This window comes from Pseudochaenichthys georgianus, chromosome 3 (assembly GCF_902827115.2).
Source record: "Pseudochaenichthys georgianus chromosome 3, fPseGeo1.2, whole genome shotgun sequence".
NCBI classification, from domain to species: domain Eukaryota; kingdom Metazoa; phylum Chordata; class Actinopteri; order Perciformes; family Channichthyidae; genus Pseudochaenichthys; species Pseudochaenichthys georgianus.
This window is the reverse complement of record NC_047505.1, coordinates 23,517,077-23,541,187: the sequence shown is the minus strand read 5'-3', so window position 1 is coordinate 23,541,187 and position 24,111 is coordinate 23,517,077. Positions and strand designations below refer to the sequence as shown.

At 42.0% G+C, this 24,111-nt stretch overlaps 1 protein-coding gene across 5 annotated transcripts in view; it reads left to right on the top strand.

Moving 5' to 3' along the window:
* The window catches only part of neo1a (neogenin 1a), a 170,367-nt gene that overhangs the window by 59,641 nt on the left and 86,615 nt on the right, over positions 1-24,111 (top strand). For all 5 annotated transcript variants that reach the window (XM_034106942.2, XM_034106964.2, XM_034106957.2 and 2 more), the window contains exon 2: positions 19,928-20,251. In XM_034106942.2, coding sequence (XP_033962833.1) covers positions 19,928-20,251 — 324 coding nt within the window. The remainder of the gene's footprint in view (positions 1-19,927; positions 20,252-24,111) is intronic.

Sequence of the window (24,111 nt, the reverse complement as noted above, 5' to 3'; positions counted from 1 at the left end):
TGTCATTTCCATGTTGGCCACATACCACTACACAATATGGACTGACATTTAGCCCTGTTGATTGATCTGAAATGATGGTCTGACTGGCTTTTACGTTTAAATTTGACGGCAAATCAATTCCTCCATCAATAACCTCTGTACGAAAACCCTGCGGCTCCTGAGCTACAGCTTGCAGGTCTTTGAGTTCATGAATAAATCAGTGGTCTGGTCCTTTGAGACCCATATATATTTTCCTGAATTCTTTGAGTTTATTTGCTGAGATCTGTGTGATGTTTGAAAAGCATTTTTACATGCTCCATATTTGAAGTTATTTAAAAATGGATCGTTATGACTATTATTTTAAATAATATTTGGGAAAATACTTTTCCCAAATATTTGTATAATATTAGATGCATGCATTCTGTTTAAACTAGCTTTTTTAGTTGTCATATTTTATGAACATTTTCTATTGGATAAAAAGGCTTGGATCAGAATATCATCTACAATTTATTTTTTATTTCACTGAGGGTCCATTTAATAAAATTACAGTTAACATGTTCAAAGACATTGTATCAACATGAGATTCCCTTTATCCTTCTGAGCTGAAATGTGCAAGTCCAGCTGAAAAGTCTTCACAAAGAAGCACTAATGGGAAGGAAACTGTTAAAAGCTGCTGATGGATGCAGCGTTTAGCCTGCAATGGTGGACCTGCGCAGCCAGTCGACTGAAGCGGGACCAGCCCAGCCCAGCCACTGAGCCGAGCTGGAAGGCTGCCAGGAGCGCCCCACGCTGCAGACAATACCCACCTGTGTTAGGCAGAGGAGGGGGTTGGTGTGTGTGTGTGTGTGTGTGTGTGTGTGTGTGTGTGTGTGTGTGTGTGTGTGTGTGTGTGTGTGTGTGTGTGTGTGTGTGTGTGTGTGTGTGTGTGTGTGTGTGTGTGTGTGTGTGTGTGTGTGTGTGTGTGTGTGTGTGTGTGTGTGTGTGTGTGTGTGTGTGTGTGTGTGTGTGTGTGTGTGTGTGTGTGTGTGTGTGTGTGTGTGTGTGTGTGTGGCTAGCTAGTTATTTTGCGCTCAAACATAGAGAGTGTGGCTCCTCCTACCCCCTCCCCTCCCTCTTGGTCCTCTAGCTCTCCAAATGTCTATCAACAGGCTCCAGCTCTTGTTTTGGCTCATTGTGTTGGACGCTACTGTTTGAAAGCAAACTCAAAGAGGAAAATTGAAACTCTGTTTTTTTTTTAGGGTATTTTGGTTACTTGTGCATGGCCGTTCAAAGGACACTCCCAGCACAAACGCCAAAAAACCCCAGTTGGATCCCGGCGACCCCTCCGCAAACGTGCCGGAGGCTAGTGGGGTGGAGGGAGGGAGTTGATGGGGTCCCTAGGGGTCTTTACTCTCTGGTTACTGCAAAGAGGCTGCTACTGCCAGAGGATCTCCATGGCAACACTATTTGATTCCTGCAACAATGGCGGTCCACACACACACACACACACACACACACACACACACACACACACACACACACACACACACACACACACCCTCCTCCTCCTCTGAGCTGCACACACACTTCCAAACGGGGCCTCTGTGATTGGAAGATTACATCGGGCATCACTACACAGTGGGTGCCGTCACTGATTTAAAAGGGACCAACAACGCCCATGCAAAACAAAAGCTAATCTATATGTAATTAAAATGTTGTTGGTAAATTAATTTAAATCTCATCATTAATACTATTATATTATAATCCTCATTATCATTAAACATGTATTTCCCACAATGACATTAACACAAATAAGACCATGTATGGATTCGGATGTTGTTTTTCAGGCCAACAGATTTACTGTGAATGAAAGATTAGCATTTTCTTTTTACAACTTAATGTAAATAAATAGGACATCTAACAGATGTCAACTGTATCCAAAACATCGTAAACTCTTGTACATGACATATCAACAACCTAACAAAGATTTATTGTACAACAGTGAGGCGGTTAACAAAGCTCTCACTGGCAGAATACGAGCCAAACAATACTCTGTACAGTGCATTTCTGGGCATCAAAGGATTTAAAAACAGTTACTAAACAAGATGTGGTGTTTATTTTTCATGGAACATTTCTCTGGAAAATCTAAAATGTAAATGTTTTTTGTATCCCTTCAGATAAAGCAAAAGGGTTATTTTTGGCAGCTCTGTTGTGATGCTGATTGGAGTATGAAGCTTAATCACACAATAAACCCTTGAACACTCACAACACACCGCTTGTTACATGTTAGCCTGCTTGGGATCAGAGAGAGACGGAGAGCATCTCTTTGCACATGTTGCATCAGACTCTAACAGACAGTTGCTACACCGACAGTGTAAATGTTTGTTGGTGGATATTGCTGCTGGAAAGAAGATGTCAAGAGACATGAAGTCTGTGGATAGAGGAAAAGTAGACTTTGCTTGTTACTAGTGTAAGACCGCATATGTACTGCAATCATTTCTCACTTTAAGAATGAACTGTCTGCAGTGTGTGTGTTTGTCTCCGGTGCTTTGCATGCTTTACTGTTAAGGGCCATGTTAGGGCTGCTGAGGGATTAACACCAGTGTGCCTGAGCACAGTAAGTAGTGTTCCTCACAGAAGCACAGTTTCAGTACCCAGTTTGGATATCATTTACGACCATATTCTGAAAGACAAGCATTACAAAGTTGATTTCTTGTACTGTTCCAGTTTTCAAACCGCTGATAAAGCAGTGTTTGAAGTCTAAATCCCTTCCAGGTGTCCACAATCATTTACATGACATGTCTACTACCTACTTGTTAGATGTTTCTCCCCCTTGTGAGCTGATGAAACATAATTGCAAGTGGTAATGGGAAAATGGGACGAACAACAAATTTGTAAAATTGGACTGCTGTGAAAATCAATATGAAAATCCCTTGTATGCTAAACAGAAAATAATAGTGCCATATGTTCGCCACACATCCTTTGCTGTGCCCAGTGCCTCGCTCCAGGGTGCTGGCAGGAAATTCCCTTTTGGCCTCAGAGGGCCAGTGAGATCATTGGCTGCGCCCCCAGGGTGTGGACACATGGTCCCAGCCTGCCTCATTCTCCTGTCCGTCCTTTGTCCTCCTGCTGACGGGACAGGCTGTCAGAAACTCTTTTGAACCTTTTCATCAAGCCTTTCACCTTTTTAGGGTTGATGCCCTTCATTTGATTGCCCTTTCTTCCAAATTTCAAAGAATAAATGCTACAGGTTAGCAGTATAATGATATCAGACATGAATACAATACACATGTGGGTAATGTGGACATTAAAAGTAACAAAGAGACAGAAAAGAGGGCAATTTCCATAATCACAGCCAATTAGAGGGACAGCTTGTTGCTTGGAACGATTGTTCAGACTGAAGCCAAGGAGTATTACCTATATATTGGCTATAGCTGGATGGCACTTGCTGGCCAAGCAGGGCTCCTTTTAATATGATTAGGACGGATTATGGCGTTGTCTGCACATCAAAAGAGCCAGAACTAATTATCACCCCTGCCTTTCAGCACGACAGCCGCTCCTCCTCCCTCCCCACCAACGCTGAAAGAAAAGGAGAAAACAGAGCCTGGGCGTCTTGCAACACTCCAGAAGCCCCATGTTAATGGATGGATTCATCATTCATTCAGGCCTTTCATGTACAGTATTAAGCAGTGATGGTGCACAGTTGCCAGCGCTTTGGCTAGTCCCTAAAATAGATTGAGTGTCAGAGCTAATTACCCCGTCCCAGAGGCATGTACAAACAGGTTCATATGACTGGTAATGTAGCAAGCTGTAAGGCAATTGAAAAGAGTAGGAAACTCAAAACAAGAACTTCATGCCTTCAGGTTATGTTGGTGAATGTTTGTCTTAATTTGTTCTAAATTGCATGCTGTTGTAATGTATTTAGTGTGCAGAGTAACGGCAACAATCGTTAGCTTCACTCTGTTTTGCCTAGGTGCCATTACCATAATCCCCCATCAGAGCGGGTCCTCTGTTAGCCTTTTGTGCTGTCTGTGCTCATGACAGGAAACCAAATGCATGTGGATAAAAGTAGTCCCCGTTCCCCTCGCATTCCCCATTTTACAACACTCACACGCAACTCACACACACACGCGCAGCTTTACCAAATTACTTTCATAGTTTCACTTTTCTCTAAAGTGCCAGAGCGTAAGCGCTTGAATAAAGGTGCCCCCTGGATCACCACCACCCATCAAAGGCAGAGTTAGTCATCCTAGAGTCCTGTCAAGAGTTAAATGAAGCCATTAAAATCCCTTTTCCACTGCCCCGACATTCAAGGTTTTTTTGTGAGCTACATAGAGCTCTCGCCTGCACAGGAAAGGTGACGCAAAAATCTTGTCACAACTTAATGACCCATTCCCAACTATTTATATTCCCCGTGTCAATTTATCCTCAGCAACATAATTAGAGATGTCGGGATTTTTTTTTTAGAAAATATTTTTTTTTTAATTTAATGTTACAAAACAAAAATGACCATGTTCACGTCTTAAAGTCATGCTGAGGACTTAGTTTTGGTTTAAAATTACACAACATCATGTATGTGTTGCTTTCTTTGGGCTTGTTTTCATAGACCTGGTTGCTTATTTCTCTGAAATCTGGCAACAGAGTGGGCGCAGTGTCTAATAGTAGCAGTAAGCTAACGAGAGGCTACGTTCAGCTGGTGACTCGGGAGTCGGGACAGAGAAAATGTCAGGAGTTTGGAAGTATTATAAAATTGAAAGCGAAGGCAGTGTGCCTCTGGCATCTGGCAGTGTGCCAGATGCAATGTTTGCAAGGCAGAGGTTCCGCGTGGTGGAAAGAACAGAGCTACGTTCAACACGACCAATCTAATACGCTACCTAAGAAACAAACACCAACAACAACACGGCGAGTACACAGCGGCCACTCGGGTAACGGCACTGAAACAACCGACACTTTCAGAGACTTTTAAAAGGAAAGAGAAACTGCCCCAGAACAGTGAAAAGGCCAACACAATAACAGCCAAGATAGCTTAATTCATCGCGTTGGATGACCAGCCGTTATCTGTTACCTTTTTTTTCTCTTAATGCATTGCATAAAGATCGGATCGGGAAAAATCGGTATCGGCAGATTGTCAAAATCAAATGATCGGAATCGGAACGGGAGCAAAAAAAGGTGATCGGGACATCCCTAAACATAATCCTACCTGAAGATCAGTGATCAGCCCATAGGACATTTTAGATGTTGGAATGTGTAGAAAAATGTAGAAAAAAGCTATTTCGTGAAACTATTTGCAACAATGTCTATGGATTATCTTGAGTAACGGGTCATGCGTCCTGGAAAGAGACATTGCTGTTGAGTTTCTTCAATTTTTATTTTTTTATTTGCCGCTTTTAACCATGAGTTCCATACAGTTCTATAATATTAGATAGAAGGCAGACATTTGTCCTAAACCATTGTCCTCTACGTTTACTTTTGTCTGAGTAGCCTAAACCTGCTGCGCATAGTGGAGCTTTAACCTGCCTGTGAAGATAAATATGCTTTATGTTCGGAGCTAATTCCAGTGGGCAGACGGCTCCTTGTATCACTGCACCACAGCTGGTCTCTGCTTTCCTGCAGTGCTTGGTTTAATCACAGAACCTTAGCAAGCCACTGCCATGAATTTCCAATCCACTTGGGCTCATCCCACATGTGGATTTACGCCTGTATTTTGTTTGTATACAGGACACGTTTGTACATTAAATGTTTTGAGTATACAAGTAAATCCATAGGCAACCGTGTCAGCATAACTGACATCACTGTGGGCGATTAGCAGGTGAACACTCAATCACAATCCCCACACGCATGTAAACAAGGGCTGGAGTGGCCTCTGCGCACTACATACTACCGCCCTGCCTTTTGGCTAACCTGCAGCTGGCGAGGGCCACATCAATAATTTAAACAAACACTCAGACGTGATGGAGCGGACAAGGGAACCATGTGAGACGCACTCTGGCTATTAAATATGAAAACTATTTGTCGTGACTATTAGTACTTTTGTTTTCCTAGAGATTAGTGTCTCACGTTTGGTAGGATTGCTTCCCCCAGCAAATTGTTTGATCAGGAAAGATAAGTCTGGAAGTTGTTGCAGTCTGGATGTACATAGACTCTCTCTGTTTGCTTTCACTGTTTGGCATACGTGGTTCCATTAACTGGAGATTAACTTTACCCTAGATTTAACATTATTACATTTACAATTATTATATTTTAGTGCTTGTCATTGATGCTAACATATTGGTCAAGTAGATGTGTTCTGTACTAACCCCCGCCATACACACACATGAACACGCAGACACAGAAAAGACACAGGTGACAGGGGACAGCAGCTACTTGTATATTCATACATTCATGGGGTCTGCTGCATGTTCCACTAAAAACACACACATTGACGGGGCCTGATGCCTGTGTTGAGGATTAGATGGGCCCCTCTGGTTGCAGCTCCCGCCTCGGCATGGTGTTAAGGTGGGTAGTTGAGTGTGCATGAAACCCTCAGGGGGAAAGACTGCACTGCACACAAATCATTACTGCTCATCAGTTGCTGCCACTCAGCTTATTTACTCAACAGCTTGGCTCGACTGAGACGCGCACACACAGAGAGAGAGAGAGACACACACACAGAAACATACCTCATTATACATCAGGATTGCAGAGAAGAAATCATTGAGAAACACAGTTGTTTGGGGAAAGATGTGATGTAGTTTGCGAGAGCCGATCAATATCTCATGCCGAATACAAACAATTCATCATAACTTCAAAGTCTGTTCTCGGTAAAGTTTTCACAACTGATGACGGTGTGCGATTTTCATTAGGGAGAAGACTGTCAAGAGAGCCTCAACATGACAGGAAAAGTGTTGCTTCAGTGATACACAGGCCTCCATCTAATACCTTTCCAGTGAATTATTTATGACCGCTATACCGCATAAGCTATACGTAGCATATTAGATACATAATCCTCTCATCTTTTATTGATGGTCCTTTGATACATGCCTCACTGATAAGTTTGATAAGAGAGCCTAATATATAGGCCAGTAAGCCGATTTGACTGCCACTCTTAAACCAATAGTGATGAAACTTCACCCCAGCCTCATTGGTATTGCCGTTTTATTCTGAAATGGCGACCAGATTGCCATGGAGGAGATTTGGTCTGTTTATCATATACTGTAAACACTTGCACACATGTTCGGAGTGTTTACACACCTTGGCTGACGCATAAGAGGGACTTTCAGCTGCGCTCTGATCAAATCTGCCACAGGACATATCTGTGTCAAGTACACATGGTCTCTGCTTCCTGTGTTTTTATTGTGAGAGGGACAGACGCATGCAGACAGAAAGGTGGGAGGGTGAAGCCCTTTTGATGGGCTAAATCTCTTGCTTTGTGGCGGTTACACACACACACACACACACACACACACTCACACTCACACTCACACTCACACTCACACTCACACTCAGATGCACGTGCACATAATGACAGCACACAATGGAGCTAAGATACCATCCGTCACTGTGTACAGGAAATGGGATTCATCTATCTAACTCGATGACGCTGAGATGCACCAGCAATAACACTGTTTTGTCAGCTGCCAAATTGATTCTGATAACACGGTGTAATTGCAGCAGACAAATTGGCCTCAACCGAGGAAACTGATTATTTCTCTCCGTTGCTTTCATTTAGAAGTTTCCAAACACAAATGTATTTCTGCAAACATTATCTTAAGGTCACACATGTAGTAATAATAATAATAATAATACCTGGGATTTTTATAGTGCTTTTCATAATGCTCAAAGACGCTTTACATAAAATCAGAACAGAAACAATATAAAGAAAACTAAAAACATAAAAAGAAAACTAAAAACATTAAAAAAAAATGTTAAAGCCGGTAGAGCAGTAGCCATCTTTGTAACTACGTGTTTTATCTTTTAATATCCTGTCATAAGAAACATTTTGTCTGTAAGTTCAGATGTTGCATTAAGAACGAACAGGATCCTTGTTTTGTATACTGTGATATTGTTGGAAAAATGATTGTCAGTCAGAAATTATACCCGTCGTGATTGAGTCACCGCGTCCTTTTCGAACTATTCTTATCCAAGCCAAAACTGATTGAGGTCACAAAGCCATACTTGTCTTTGTAAACAAATACACACCTTTGTTCTCTCTTTGAGATGCACACCCAAACACAGTGATATTTACCTTGTTCTTCTGTCCTGCTGGATCTTTCTGCTGATGTCTTGACTGCAAGACATAAAACCCATCACTCTGTCTTGTATCCACATCACTGCGCCTCTTCCTCACCTGCAATATGATCCACATTAGCATCCACAGCAGCCTGCTGTCCGAGCTGACAGGACTGACAGATAAGCTCACTCTGTAACCAGTGTTCAGCTGGGCAGGAGAAAAACAAGGCATGTTTGTGCCGCAGTGCAAAATGGGTGTGTATGTAGTATTTCAAAAATAAGCCTCTGTGACCAAGAACGCAGATTTGTGAGGATGTTTGGTGATGCAATGCTTTGTATTGGGTGATATCTGTGCCATATTTCACCTCTCATTCATGCCACCAGTGCCAACACATCCTTTAAGCTCTTTTGTTGTAGCTACACCCTTGGAGACTGGTTTAGGCCTGAGGGAAGGACTGAGAGAGAAAGAAGGAAAGAGGATGATGAACAGATAACATCTTCACAAATACATGCATACAAATCAGTATGCTATGCAAGCTTAACTCTACATGTTATCTTGGTTAATAACCATAATTGGTACTCTTGGTCAGTTCTGTGGTTGGACCAGCTGGGTCATTCAAACCTGCATGTGGAGTTTGTAAAACATGTTCTTCTTCCACCCCCTAAATTGATTTTGAATAGCTTTCTCTGCCTGGTCATGTTTTGTAAATTGACAGGTAACCTGAACAGAAAAATAGTTGTTGGGATTGAAACTCTAAATCGAAAACAAATATGAGAAATGCAGGGGATGTCCTTTGGTCTTTGCTATAGTTATTTGTTTGCCATGCTTTAAAGGTATTTCTGCTTGAAATATAAATATCTGTGGACAGACCAGGGAATTGGCCTGTGTCTGCAGGCTGGAATTGGAAGGTGATGCAAGTGCACTCTTGTTACAAATAAAGTGCTCCAAAAAAAAGATGCTTTCATCACTTCAAAGGGAGCTTGACAGTCTTGTACACTGCAGTAATAATATCTAAGAGCCCTCCCTTTATGTCTCACACAGTCTCTTCATTTTGTTATCTAACTATGCCCCTGCTGCAAACACTTAACCTCTGTAACCACACTTAACTCAACACATATCACTGCACTGTCTTCACATGGCGTTCTCTCCCGTGCCCACGCTTCTCCATGTTGCCCTTGATATTTTGTCCAGAGTTATTTAAAGTTTCTCGTTTAACATCCGGTTTAACGTCAAATAAATAGTAATTGAGTCTCCCTCCCAGAGTTGGCTTGAAGGCTTTGATCTCTCCCGTGTTCCAGTGTTAAATGGTTTCCTCTAAATCGCTGGAACATGCAGCAACTAGCTGCTCTTTTATCAGCAGCCCGCTAACAGCACCTCTTCGCTGAACACTTTGAAGCCACAAACAACTCACTCTAAGAAGAAAAAAGGATGGGAAGTCCTGTATATATTCAGTATATCTACTGCTTATCTGTTTTTAAAAGTATAGTCCTATGTTAAAGACAGAATGGCGGGAATATTGTACAGAAAGAAACTCCATGACCCCTTAATTATTTTCAGTGGTAAATTATCTCATTTACCGATAGGACAATAATTGGCCAGTGTAATCGCCTGTTAATGTTGTTTGGGAATTTGAAAGGGGGTGATTCAGCTTTCTTGTTGTGATTAACAGTGTTTGCATGCAGATGCTTATCATAACAAGGGGGGGAAATTGAGATAGTTTGATTTGTTTTGTGTCTGGGGTTGGTAATTGGCAGCAAGTTTATCAGAGGCAGATTGGCCACACTTGAGTGCTCAAAGGAGCCGTTGCCAGAGACTGGCATCAACTGAGCTGCTCTGTGACCTCTCACAGACTTGTCCGATCTGTACTGCACTTTCATCTGCGGTCCTTCACACCAGATGCTATACTTAACTGTTACCTCCCTGTGAGGAAAATGGTACTGTACAAAACCCCCTTTCAATAGCTTTCTCTTGTGATTACAACAAAATGACAGCAGTCAAGGACAAAGTAGGCCTAAGACCTAGACTTTGAAATCCAATACTGATAAATTGCTGGGTGTTTGACTTTGCAAGCCATACTGGATCATATTGATTTTCTTTTCTCTCTCTGTGTATGTGTTTGTGTGAGCGAGTGTGATAGCAAAAATATACCAGAGGCAAGAGAATGCAATATTGTGTTTCATTACAAAATCTATAGAATATCTCATTACAGCCACATGATTTTCGTTAGCATCAGGGTTCATGGGGATTGTGTAGAGTTGGTGGGTGGCCAGATGAATGCGCTTTCCTGCGTTAAGATGACTATCTCATCTGTTGTTGTTCATGGAGAAAGAAGGAACTGGGCTCAATCTGCCCAGTATGTCGACAGCTTCCTGGCCATGTTTGCCTACCGCTTGTTGATTTTACAATCTTATCAGATAACTCATGCGTGGCAGAGCTAACTAAAAACCTATAGAATCACAGGACCTAGAGTGATTTTGAGCAGTGCTACAATATATCAGTGCTATTAGATCATTTATTTAAATGTTTGCTTCTGATATATCACATACTAGCTCTGTATTAATTGAAAACACCATGCAGCACTAGTCTGAACTAGGGCTGTGCATCTTCACTGGTCTCACGATTCGATTACGATTATCCTGTCACCGATGCATCACGATGCATACCAATGCGTTGCATCCTCAATTTTCTATATTACTGCACATGGCTTCTTTTTCATCAATGAATACATGCAGTAAATACATATGAACTCTCTTTTTATTATTTAGTAAATGCTTCAGAAATCAATAACATAAATGTCTTGACATTCATTTATAAACCAAAATAAATCAATTGCATAGCTCTAGCCTCCCTATACAGTATTTGTGTGTGAAATTGTTCCATCCTCAAAAACGAATGCTTCTGCAGTCTAGCTGCAGCTTCTAGAAACGGTCTTCTGCTAAAAAAAGACACTGAATGTCTTGAATGTGGTATCAGACACACAGGACTTGAGTCTGAACACAGCAGACAACAGGAGTATTTACGACAGCATATCAAAACTAAAATACTGCATGTGGGTGCACACTTACATTCTCTGTCTCACTGTTACATAAATCCCTTGATTGTATGAGATTAAGTTAGCTTCATCATATCTCAATCAGTGATTAAGTGAATCATAAAGTTTCTATCGGGTCACTATCAGCCTGTCACTCATTATTTTCAGGGAGGGGGCGGGGTTTGGAGGAACAGAGGAGACGGTGATCGCGGAAGCTTTTTCCTCCTGCCTTCACAAGCTTTACACGCGTAGCCTATATATCGTCTGAAAATAGCAAGAGGACATTCTTACTCTGCAATCCAAGACTTAACTAAATCCACCAAAAACCTGACATGATTGTAACGCAAGTATTTTTTAAAAACATAAATCCCTGTGTGTCTGAGCCGCAGCAACACGGAGTGATTCAGAGCGGGTTCTTCTGCTGTTGGTTCTGGACTGGTGGTGTTGTGTTGGTGGAGAAAGCAGACTGCTCCGTGTTTGGTGTTGCTGTGCCGTTGTCACTTCTGTTCCCTGATCTCTGCGTCACCGACCGATTTGATATTAAAGTGACAGAAAAAAATACGTTCCGCGGCCGTAAAATCAGGAAGCAACGTTACTACGCTATAATCCATTATGTTCTGTCACTGCATCGATGCAGAATCGTCCGCATCCGCAACGTAGAAACGATTAATTTCAACACCCCTAGTCTGAACATGTCTAGGCTTTTAGAGCTGACCAGTGTTGTATCCTAGCAGTTTTAAAAAAAATATAAAGGCATAGTTTCTCTCTGCACCGAAAAGTTTTCTTGAGTTTGATTTAAAGAGCATCGTACTCGAAAACAGCAGATAATGGCATCTACTGCCACTGCGAGAGTTTAGTAGGCTTCCTCCGACAACCAGAAAAGGTTAGCCCAATTTCAAATCCTGACATTAAGTGATGGTTATAACCTTTAAGGCCCTGACACACCTACCCGATTTTGGGAGTCAGAGGCAGTCGGGCATTCGCGGCGCCCTACTCAGGTCGGTGTGTCCCACACCGTCGTTGCTTTACGGCACATTTTCACACCTCCCGCGGCCGATTCAACATGTTGAATCTCAGTGCATGAGAAGCGAAGCGGAAGTGAGGGACCTAAACAAACGATTAAGAAGGCACACACAGACGGTTCATCTTTTTCATTTTCATCTCACCTGGACGCAAGAGTTTCTTTTTTATGTTTACATAAAAAAGAGAGAGAGTGAAAATGGAACCCAGACGCTATTTGTTGTTTGTTTATATCACGCAGTCTGTTCTTCTTCTCTCGGTGTATAGTCTGTCTTCCGGTTGTTGCCTCTTTTGAATGATGAATGCACACTACCGCTGCCTGCTGGTAAGGACAGTTATTGCCACTCGTCAACAGAAGTCTTTGCGGTGTGTTCGTAGGCGGGCGGCGTAGGCGACGTAGCGGACGTAAAAGTTGGGACGCCTTCGGTACGCGTTCTTTGGTCTCAGGTTGGTGTGTAGCGGCCTTTAGTCTTACTGCTCTGTAGGTACCCATTTAGCCCAAAAACCATGCTGTTTTTTGCTATTTTGCTTTCCTATTATTTGTCCATGAGGCAGTGTTTTTGACGTACCCACTTGCCACCTCTAAACCAGCTCTCACAGTATGCTCGTCTGTGTTGCTGTCGTCTCAGTGGGCCAGTCCTTCAGCGTGGGCCCGTGGGGAGGCTGATAAGTGTGGGAATTCAAGTCTCAATCAGTGCTGGTTAATTATCACAGCCATGGGAGGTGAGGCTTCCCCCCTCTACCCAATCCCTCCTGATCTCTGTATCTCCCTCACACACACTCATCAGTTGGAAACTCTGAATTTCAGACTACAAGTGCTATTTACCCTGGTGTGTAGTTATGTTCTGCCATACTTGCTAGTGTTAGTCTTCTCCCATGAAAAGTATAATCCTTTGACACATTTCTATGTGTTCAAAGGGCTATTTGATAACACTTTTATTAATACATTAGGTATAATGGTAGTTTGCTAGGTAGTACTAATATTTTTCCCATCTAGCAAGTATCATGTATGCAAGGATAATACTTTAGCCATTTAAGTTTTAATGTTGAGTATTTACAGTAGCCAGGCTCAGCTTAATAATGATGTGCAGTAGAATCAAATGTAATGAGTAGTTCGTTTTTGTAAAGTCACGAGTCCATAATTAAGAAAACATTTCGAATGCATGTACTTTATATCCTGCTCACATGTACTGCCATGGCAGAGGAAAACAAATCTGCATATTTCAGAAACATGGGTTCCAAATGTAGTTTGTGTTAACAGTGATGAAAATGTAATGCCACGCTAATGACTGCACAGCATGAATCATTCATCATCGGAAGGCTAATTTCCCTGCTTTTCAGGCAAGCCATTGTTTCGCTCACTATTCAAAATGCTTTTCAAACGACATTAAAGAGGAATTTTAATTTGTTAAGTTTAAGTGACTAAGCTTTAGTCAGGAAAATGTCACAAGACAAACTGTTCCTCACTGTGAATTTTGGCCATGGCTTTTGTACCCTTTTTAAAATAGTAAAACAAATATTTGGATATCTTATCTTTTTATCTTCATCAAATTGACTGATTTATTTGGGCTAGTTTTTAAACTTAAGATCTGCAGCAAGAGCTCTGTGTCCGAGGTGGTCTTGTTGAGCCTCTCACTTCAAAACAGAAAATGGAGTTCAGTTTGGGTGGGTTGTTATGAGGAAGAAGGGATTCGGTACTCAGTATTTACTCTTATACCATTTCATGACTCAATCACTAAATGGTGAGAGTGCCATGCCCTAATGGTCAGAATGAGAACACATTGAACATTGCATACATTGGACATGGTGGTTTGAATTTTTATATTTTGCCGGCCTATTGCACTCAAAGCATTTGCTAATCCTATTAACCAGCCAATCATTTGAGTAGGATCTGTTTCTTCATCTGATTAAAGAGAGACTGACATTTATATTAGAATGACATTTTCTGGCAATAACCATTGAAACCAAAGCTGATAGCATTGAATGACTCGGTCCAGCATGTGACCCTGTTATGTTTTCTCCGGGCCTCCAGAGTTTGACAATGGCAACGTGCAGACAGTATGACAGAGAACTGCAAGCTGAAAAAATTGGATCCTTTCCCTTTTTTAATCTGCCAGTTGAGTCAGTGCCAGCGCAGGACAACCAGTGTGCACTCGGCGCTCCAATCATTTTTTCCAACCCTTTATTGCTTGGCCCCAACCATTCATTTCATCGACTGCTGTGGGGGACGCTGAGAATACCAGAATCTGTGTGTTGTGGTATCCATGATCATAGCTACCCCATCATGCATGTCAGACATTGTTCCTGGCATCAACTTTAAAAGAAATACGTGACCAGCCACACTAACTCTGACAAAACTGTGTTACAAATCTGAGGAATAGTGCAACACCAATCATTCTTCTCTCACCCAACCCTTCCTGTACTTCAGTTTGCCTCTGTGACTCTCTGCTTTGAGTTTTCCTTTAATGTTTATTCTTTTCACATCTTAGGTGCTGTTTACACAGGAACGTAACGGGTTGTATCTGCTACTCTTCTCTTTCGTATAGCCTGTTCGTTCACACAAGGCCGTAACGGAACCGCAGAAACGGTTCCCAAGGTGGATAGATCTGCGGACGGAACGCTCCGGGGGCGCCAAACGGCTCCGTGTGTACGTCCTATACGATCATTTCCTGATAACGATTAAGCCATAGCCCCGCCTCTCCCCACCTCTGCTGCTCACTGCTGTAGTATACTTTAGTATAAAGAATACTTTTTTGATATCGAACTCGGTCCGTTTGCGTTCCCGTGTAAGAGGGGCCTTATATTTCTCAAGACTCATTTAAAGACATTAATGTATTTGTAGTATTGAAGACACTAATCTATCTCGATGAATTGGCACCTTTTTCCTTTCTTCTCTTAACCTGGTAATGACATCTTCATTTCTTTCTATTCTATACTCAAATCTTGACTTCAAGTCAAGTGCCCAAGTTTCAGTTTTAACACATGAAAAGCAGTATGCTAGCCGCGTTGACATGCCACTCAACCTCAAGGATGTTTAATCACCTTTTCTCATTTTTCCACAAATAGATGCATACCTCAAATAAAGAAAGTTAGCTGCAGTTCTATTAAAGACACATAGTCCCTGCACACTTGCTCTCAAGATCATTCTTATTTCCCTGAGGTGTTTCTTGGTGACAGGTGGGCTTTGGATGGGGGTTTGGTGAGATGGGAAGATGAAGGATTCTGCAGGGACAGAATCAAGGTATAAAGATGAAGGAGAGGAAAAAGTATGCAAACGTTTCCATTAGTGTCATTAAAGCGACCCTGACGCCGAGGTTGGAAGGACAAACAGTGGGGATGGAAAATAACCAAGAAGCAGCAGCTCAGTGAATGAATTGCTCTGGTTTAATGTAAAGTATCACCCCCCACCCTTTTATCTTTACCTGCGTTGAAGGTTTCCATTTATCTTCGATGTGTTATTAATGATTTTATACTCGGTTGGTTGTCTCCCTTATAAAGTTTTTAAAAGATCAGAAATCCAGTGACACATCATACAGAGGAAATACAGTGTGTATTTCTAACTGATAATAAGAATATATTTAATACAATGTAGCCTTTTAAAGTCTATTGCCATTTTCCAATGGTTGCAAAATGCCGTTCAAGTGTGTTTTACTTGTCCCTAAGTCTAAGCCACATAAGGGGCTCTGTTGTTGAAAATGTGACTGGTCTTGAGAGTGGTCTGCTCTGTCTCACAAGCGGCTCAATAAGGAGGGTAGTCAATATGGCTGCTCTCAGGCGGTGGGTCAATGAGGGAGGAGGCTTCCTGCTGAGCCAAGGTTAGAAAAGGAGAGAACAGGGGGTCTTTGTGTGGAGAACACTCCTTTGTACTGCCTTTTCTAGGATATTACTAGAGACTGACTGTGTATATTTGTGCAAGAGTTTGAACTGGATATAGGGAGGTTCAGAAACAAATACACGTATCCATGTTGTTAGCCATTTTTTTTCAAGTGTACTTGTGACAGAATGGTTGTAAGCCAACAAGCAACACTACCTTACTCACGTTCTCTGTGAAAACATTACCTCGCAAGACTGCTTGTAACATCTAAAAAAAAATGTTGGCTCAGGATAGGAAATACAGAACACTGCGTCTCCATTCCGTCTCACTCATTTTGAGAGCAGAGGAGAAACTGTGCGAGGCAGAGCAAGGCAGCATATCATGACACCACCTTAAGCTGGGCTCCGAAACCTTTTATGACTGCTGAGCAAAGTGGATTTGGGACAGAGGTAACGGCCCGTACTTATCAAGCAGACAACCTCATTTTCTAGCCCCTTGCTCGCTTCTACCTCGTTCGCACTGCTTGCCCGGTGTGGTGCTTTCTATTTCTCAAAGACAAACGGCGTCTCCCACACTGCTGGGTCTGAATACGTTAGACGCCACACTGCAATGTGGTTTCTGACACCCCCTTTCTTTCTTTAACTCTGCAGCTGTGCTGTTAAAAGCCTGCAGTGTTTTAATTATCTTATAACCCTGCATACAGATGTGTGCGTTCTCCATTGCAACCGCCTAAAACACCTTCGATGAATATGTTAAGGTGTACTTTGTGTAACCTGCAGTCATCTACACCTGTGCATAAGTTGATGACTCTATTATGAGACCAACACGTTTCTGTAGAAGAGACAACAATTCCCTGTTTTACAAATCACGTCTTCTACTTCTTTTCATTACATTGTTTCAGCAAGATTTGGTTAGATAGGTTCCCTTGCACTTTAATGAGAACATACACTCTGAGTTTTCTTTTACTGAATACTTCGAAATACATCAAGAGAACGTAGCTTGTTCTGAAGCGTTTTTTTCTATTCACTCACAACCTTGTTAGTTGCCAAAAATAAACTTTTCCTTGGCTTTGATCTTAAAGTTGAAGCTTGCCAAAGTCTGAGTTGGTGACATATTTGACTATTGTAGTGAGTTTGTTTTCAATCAAACGCTGCTGATGGATATCCTTGCTTCTCACTGATATGTTGGCCTTATCCGGCTCATTTAGCTTGCCTGCTTGTCTTCCTCACACTCATACTGAAATGACAGTTTGGGCTTGTTAACCTTTTAATTTAACCACTGACATGGGTTTCCAGCTTCTTCCTAGTGCAATCGCTGATGGTTGAAGTTCAGAGGCCTGAGTTGATATTTGTGCAAGGCTGTTATTCTTAATCAACCAAATAAACAGGGGGATTTTGAATCTTTACATACAGTCCATCAAGCCTAATTTTCTAACAATAATTTGAGATAGTTTTAAAGAAAAACATCAAGAGAGAAAAAAATGAAATGAAAACATTTTGCTGATGCACCTTGAAACCGGGATAGCTTTAATGGATGGATATATGTTGGGAGGCATTACTTGATAATTCCTCTACATGCTACAAAATGCAAAGAAAATGCTGGATCAAAATGAAATATTTTTGGCACCCGATTTCCTTTTTCATCAAAATAGTTGTTTAGCGTCAGACATGTTCCTATGTTATTTGGACTTTGACCATTACCAGGGGTATCGTGGTTTCAACTCTTGTCAGTTGGCATGTGTGTTTAACTGGTACTCTGGTATTAAAGGTCAATCCAGGATCTATTATGTGAAAAGATTAGTCCCATCTTCCTGTCTCTTCACTGCCCTGCTCTGCTGACAGTGGATGTTGTGTCTGCATCTGAAAACAGATGGTTCGCCATTTTGTTTGACAGTATCGCTAAGCCCTTCCCTACTGCTCCTATGACGGGGATAAAAAGCTGCTGAAGGCGGCTGTTTTGGCTCTGATAGGATGCCGCAGGACCCTCATGCCCCTTCAGTTCTCTCCTCTGATAGAGAGTGGCTGATTATGGTCTTTTGACTGGAAAGGAGCCAGACTGGAGCCTGGAAGCTCTGCCCAACCCACACACCCACTGTTCCAGCAGCGTAAAGCAGAGATGATTAAGCTTGGTGCCTCTGGTCTGTAGGAGTGACAAATCTGCCCACTGCTACCCCACTTTGGTCTCTCTCCATCTGTCATGTACACTACCAGTGTAATGCATTTATCTGGTGGTCACATTCTGTACACTAGGCCGTGCTGAATTGATCCATTTCCTGAAATCAGCAAAAGAAAAATACTCTTGCTGCTAATAGTGACACTTGCAAATGTGTTATTCTGGTTCAAACGAGGCATATCTTTTTTTCAACTGTTTTTTTTTATTCACATCCACTTCTGCCTAAAGGGATTTTCAAAATAAAATATTGTATGATTGAGCACTTGTCGCGTCTTTGGATTTAGAAAAGAGCTAAGAGCTAAGAAAGAGATACGCTTTTTCTCAGATGAATGGACCTTTCTAATCAGTGTTACTGTCCATTAAGAAGGACAATCTTTTGCCTTCCTCTATTCTAGTCTTCTCCATCTTAGAGTTACTGTAAAGACTATTGCATATCATAGTTGGAATGCTATGTTGTCTTGGCTCTATTCCCCAATGTGAAAGTGGAAAATACCTATTAAATGCAGTGATTTTCTGTAGAGTTTTGTTGTAATTGTTTGTGCTTTCAAGAGAACTAAGAACACTGAAGACAAGCAGCTGTATTGCGACCGTAATGGACCACGTATTAAATTGCTTCTCTCTTCGGATCTCACACTAGGGACTTAGTGGCGCAAGGTAGAGAAATTACCTCCGAGTAGTAAAATAGCTGAACCATTGACATAGCATCTCTCTTTTCTGTCTTCCTATCTTTCTGGTCTAGCTATCCCCTGGAGACGTGCCATTTCCTTGGAAGAGAGCAGGCATATTTTAAACTGCATTTAACATTCAGCCACTCATTTCACAACATTCGCTGCATTATTAAAATACCTTCATACACTCTTAATTATTTTTCTAGCCCTTCTCCATCCCTGCAGAACTGATAATTGGTGTTATTTATCTAAACAATACCACTGTGTGACTTTTAGGTTGGGAGTGCTTGAATAATGGATGAGGACAAATGCAAAGCAATTGCACTTACTTACTGACGTTGGCACTATCCATGTCAGTGCGATGTTACCATTTATGCTCCAGGAAGGAAATGGCAACCGCATTCCAAAGTGTTTACTCCTTCGCTGCACTGTCTACTGATAATAAAGCAAGACGTGATATTAACTTGCCAGGGAGGCTAGACTGGGTTAAATGTGTCAGTTCCTCTCGTCCAATTCCAGCGGGGTTTGTGGTTTCATAATGATAAGCCTCTTGGAGCTTCTTGGATCGAATGAAGCACAGTGGGTGAAAAGATAGAATGAGCAAAAATATGTTTTGCTCTAAAACATTTCATTGAGTGTGTGGGCCACTTGGAGTCCTGTGGTGCCCTTTCACTTTATCCACTGGCACATTTTGTGTGGGTGGGTTTTAAATTGTTCAAAGTCAATGGTGTCCGAGAAGTTGTGGTTTTGCTGTGGCCTGCTGTGTACTTGAACTCAAAAAGTAGCTTCAGTTAGTCCAATGTTTTTCAAAGTGATTGTCACTATTTTACTGCTTCTTCTTAAATCTTCCACTGCATAATACATGTATATGTTACAGCATTTACACAGACATGGTTCAGTTTTATGTAGTAGTAGTAGTAGTAGTACAACACCTCATGCTGAAGCTTTTAGGTTGCAGTATTAAAATAAAATCAAGCAGTCTTGTTCTAAAACATAACCTAGTGTCAGTGAAGAGCACCCAGCTCATAACTCTCTTTTCCCCCGTGTCTCTCCAGGTTCAGCAGCGCAGCCCTTCAGCCCCTTCTGGTTCACGGTGGAGCCCCAGGACACTCTGGCCATCCGGGGAAACTCGGCACTGCTCAACTGCTCGGCCCACAGCGACGCAGCCACGCTGGCACGCATAGAGTGGAAGAAAGACGGAACCTTCATGAGCCTGATTTCAGACGAGAGAAGAAACATACTTCCCGATGGCTCGCTGCTCTTCACCCACGTCACCCATAATAAGCACAATAAGCCTGACGAGGGCACCTATCAGTGTGTTGCCACCATCGACAACCTCGGGTCCATTTCTAGCCAGACGGCCCGTCTCTCAGTAGCAGGTAGGGGCTGCCAGATTGACCCGGTGTTACAAATGTATTGTGTACAACTTGAACACACTGTTAAACTTAAGCTTCAGTTGTTAATTGTTTTTACAAATCCTATATGTGTCATCAATTGGGAATGTTCCTCGATGGTCTCATTTCCCTAGCTGGGCCATTTTCCCCCTCCCAATAGTGTTATCATGAGCAAAGAATATGTGTTGTATTTTATAGCTCAGATCATGTAAAGAATGCTTTGTTTACACACACACACACACACACTCCCAATTGTTCCGACCCCACATGAATACAGCACCATCGCTGAAATGAGCATGCAAAAATGCCTTATTTCACAAAATGAACAAAACTGTTGTAATCATCAGTCTTGAGAGGATCCACTCTTACATTTTGATTGGTTGCTCCTTGGCCTATGCGTCACAATTCAACCAAGTTATATGAAAATCAGTTTTTTTCTAATCCTGCCGAAGGACACACGGACACAAAACTTAACCTCCACGGCTGATATGAGAACAATGTGAGACTTTTTGTGATATAAAGATTTATTTCTCCAAGCATTCCTTTGACATGTGTTCTACTACACGTTATGTTAAAACGTATACACCCACACAGCATCTGTAGGTGTGAAAAGTATTTTCTTTGTCTTGACAATTGTTTTTTGTCCTTTCTCTACCATAAATCCTTCACCTTGCTGGAGCATGAATGCATTGCTCTACTGGATAAATGCTTGTAAAAGGGTTGGTTCCCCCCCCCCCATTACTAGTCCTACAATGTGACCTTGTTCGGTTTGGGAACAGCAAGTGACATTGGATTATTAGGTGTTTTGTGCCTGAAATTCAATTTGCAGCCGGAGGAGCCACAGAATGCACTTACTGTGCTTTCTGCTCAGCAGTGCTCTGCCAGATTTTAAGTAGCTAAAGGCCTCTTGTTGACAATGGGATAGTACAGTGTAAGGCTCTCGGATACGGAGTGCCTGTGTGAAGACAATGTCTGACTGTGATTCTGTTTCTTCTCATAGGTTAAGAAGTTAATGAGGCAGTTTATTACCATCTGAGTGATTGATAAGATTTTTTCCGTCATTTGTTTAGCAGCATGTGCTACGCGATCTCTTAAAACCGACTTTCCTTGACAAAAGGTAGGCTATTCACTGTCGACGCACACAAAAGAAAAAAACGTAATATCAGTGTGCATCTCCAAGTCTTTTCAGCTGAACTGAACACCATCCATCCCGGCGCTTCATTAATATCACTGCTGCATCGATGTGTGATGCTGAGGGAACGTTTTTAGATGGTGTGCCAAGACGAGTTCTGCTATAAGACGGCTCACGGCCACCTGGATCTGGTTGGGTCAACCACAATAGGATTTTTAGATTCAATCAATTTCTGCTTGAATAGGAGAGCAAGTGAAACGTGTCAGCCATTACACACACAAACACACTTTTCACATGGAAATTCATTAACATTATGGTTTTGTGCACATTCATACGTGCACACGTGTTGAACACAATAAAGCTATTGCATTTATGGCTCTACTTCCACACACACATGCACAACAGCTGATGTATCTTCAGCTGGCTGGCAGGTGGCCAATAAAAAGGTTAATTGCGGTGTCGAGAGAGAAGGCCATTAAGCCGCCGTCAGACCCGGGAACGATGGTGCACGCGGGGGCGGAGTGGGCGTGACCTCTCGGATGTAATGACGGAATGAGTCTCGGATGGCTGGCGTGGCAGGGAGCATATCTGACAAATGCCGGGGTAATATCTGAGATTGATTGCTTGGAGACGTGTGGCTCAGTCTTCTGGAGGAGCACTTCCACTCAGCCCCACCTCTCCGCTGCTCTCCGCATGTTCCTTATTTGACGGTGTTAAAATATGCACACAATGTGTTTGTGGGGGATGTGAGAGTCATTGACTAGGATAGTAGGATACATGTTAACACAAACTCCTAGTAGGTGTAAGAAAGATCAACATGTAAGACATGTGCCACATAACGACATCGCGTGTAAACCAGCCTGAGGACACTTCATTATAACATCATGTAAACAACTTTCTTGGTGGTGATTACCGCATGCATTAATTAAAATAGGTTATTGTGGTTGTTAGGACGTGTTTTATTCTCTAAATTGCCCCGCTTTGAAGTCTCTCTCTTCCTTGTGTTTCCTCTTTGCTCTGGCTTTGTCATCCTGTCTGCCTCTGTGCGTTTGATCCTGTGTGTGCACAGTCGGATAACACAAGCCGACTCAGAGCACATGCAGAGCACGCAGCACACGGTGACGTTTGTGTGACCATTAAAGAGGGTTTCATCGCACCAGTTCTTCTTCCTCTTCTTCTTCTAAGATAGAGGAGTGTGGCCGAGTGGAGCCCAATCTTATGTATTCAGTTTGAGTATCTGTAAGAGAAAAAAGTGTGGGGGAACAATTATAGCAAGAGAAATGAGAAATCCCATCTTTACTGTCTGCTGTTCCCCAACAGAGCTGTCTCTCCTCCCACCGCACGCTTTGAACCCGCCCCTTAGGAACTGCTGGAGGTGAACCCCATCAACCCCCCCTAAACGGGGAAACCCCCAAATGAGAGAAGGAATTAATTCAGCCCCTTCTCTGTCTCTCACACTCTATCTTGCAGTCTCTTTGTTTGCCTTTCTGACCTCTAAGTATGTAGAGGAGACTATTCGAGTGTATCAGATTTCAGTCTTCATTTTTCTCTGCTCCTGCCCCCCCCCCCCCCTCCTTCGTTCTCACCTGTAGGCATCTGTGGTATGTATAGATAACCCAGGCCCCTCACCGCTTTGCTCTCATATCGTGTTTCGCTGAAATCTAATTTCTCCCTCCTCACAGAAGTACAAATTATAAAGTGACACACGTGTCACATTTTAGCATGCTCATCCTTTGATAGAGTTGGACATCCTTTGAAGGGTTTAAGGGTGTCGGCAGATTCTTTAATCCCTTTTTTTTATGTATTTTAATCTGTTTCTTGTTTTGAAGGGGGGCAAAGGATAATTGCATCACCATTGCTCGGGCAGCCCTTTGTGATATTGTCAGGGACACTTTGTAGGACATACTGTGGGTTAATTATGTTCGCATCTTAACATATTGTGAATAACAAAACGTCAACTATTTGATGAATGTCAAACAAACATGGAAAGAGTCATTCAGTTGGAATAACACCTCATTATGGTCCACATGCACTGAGGTGACTCACCAAAACATGTGTAGTACAATATGTGCTTCACAGTTTTCACTTTAGTCTGAATACAGCAACTTTAAACATCTACAGCACAATGAGTCTTTCAAAGCACACTCACTCTTTAGTCCTTTGAGGTGGACTTTAGACTCGCTCTTTTTCTCTTGACTGTATAAAGAGGCGCTACACTCTGTGGTGCTATCGACTATTTTATTATATTAAAAGGTGTTTCTGATATGTTGTTCGTCCAATACTCAGTGCAAGATTCAGGTTCCTACTTATATAGTGTCTTGATTCCTTCCTTAGTTAATTACAGTTTAATATTGAGAATCAGAGGGTTAAAACTCACCTAAACATTTAAAGGATTTATTTTGATGTAAGCAAGCAATCTGACTTATCTGTTTATGGAGTTAAGAGGGATACGGATGTAAACTGCTATTGGCCTTTTATAGTATATCTTTCTAACGGGCTTAAACATGCATTTTAGCACTTTGAAAGAGATCATTGTAGCTGTGTCTTTTTACCCTCAGCAATTTAACTCAAAATCTGATTTAAATTCTAAAAATAATTCACGTTAATTCGTAAATAAGATCTCTTTCCACAGCTCAACAGTTATTATTGTTATTTATTTACTTATTATTATAACTCGTTTCAGCCAGTATTGAGTTTTAAATGTCGGAGGGGA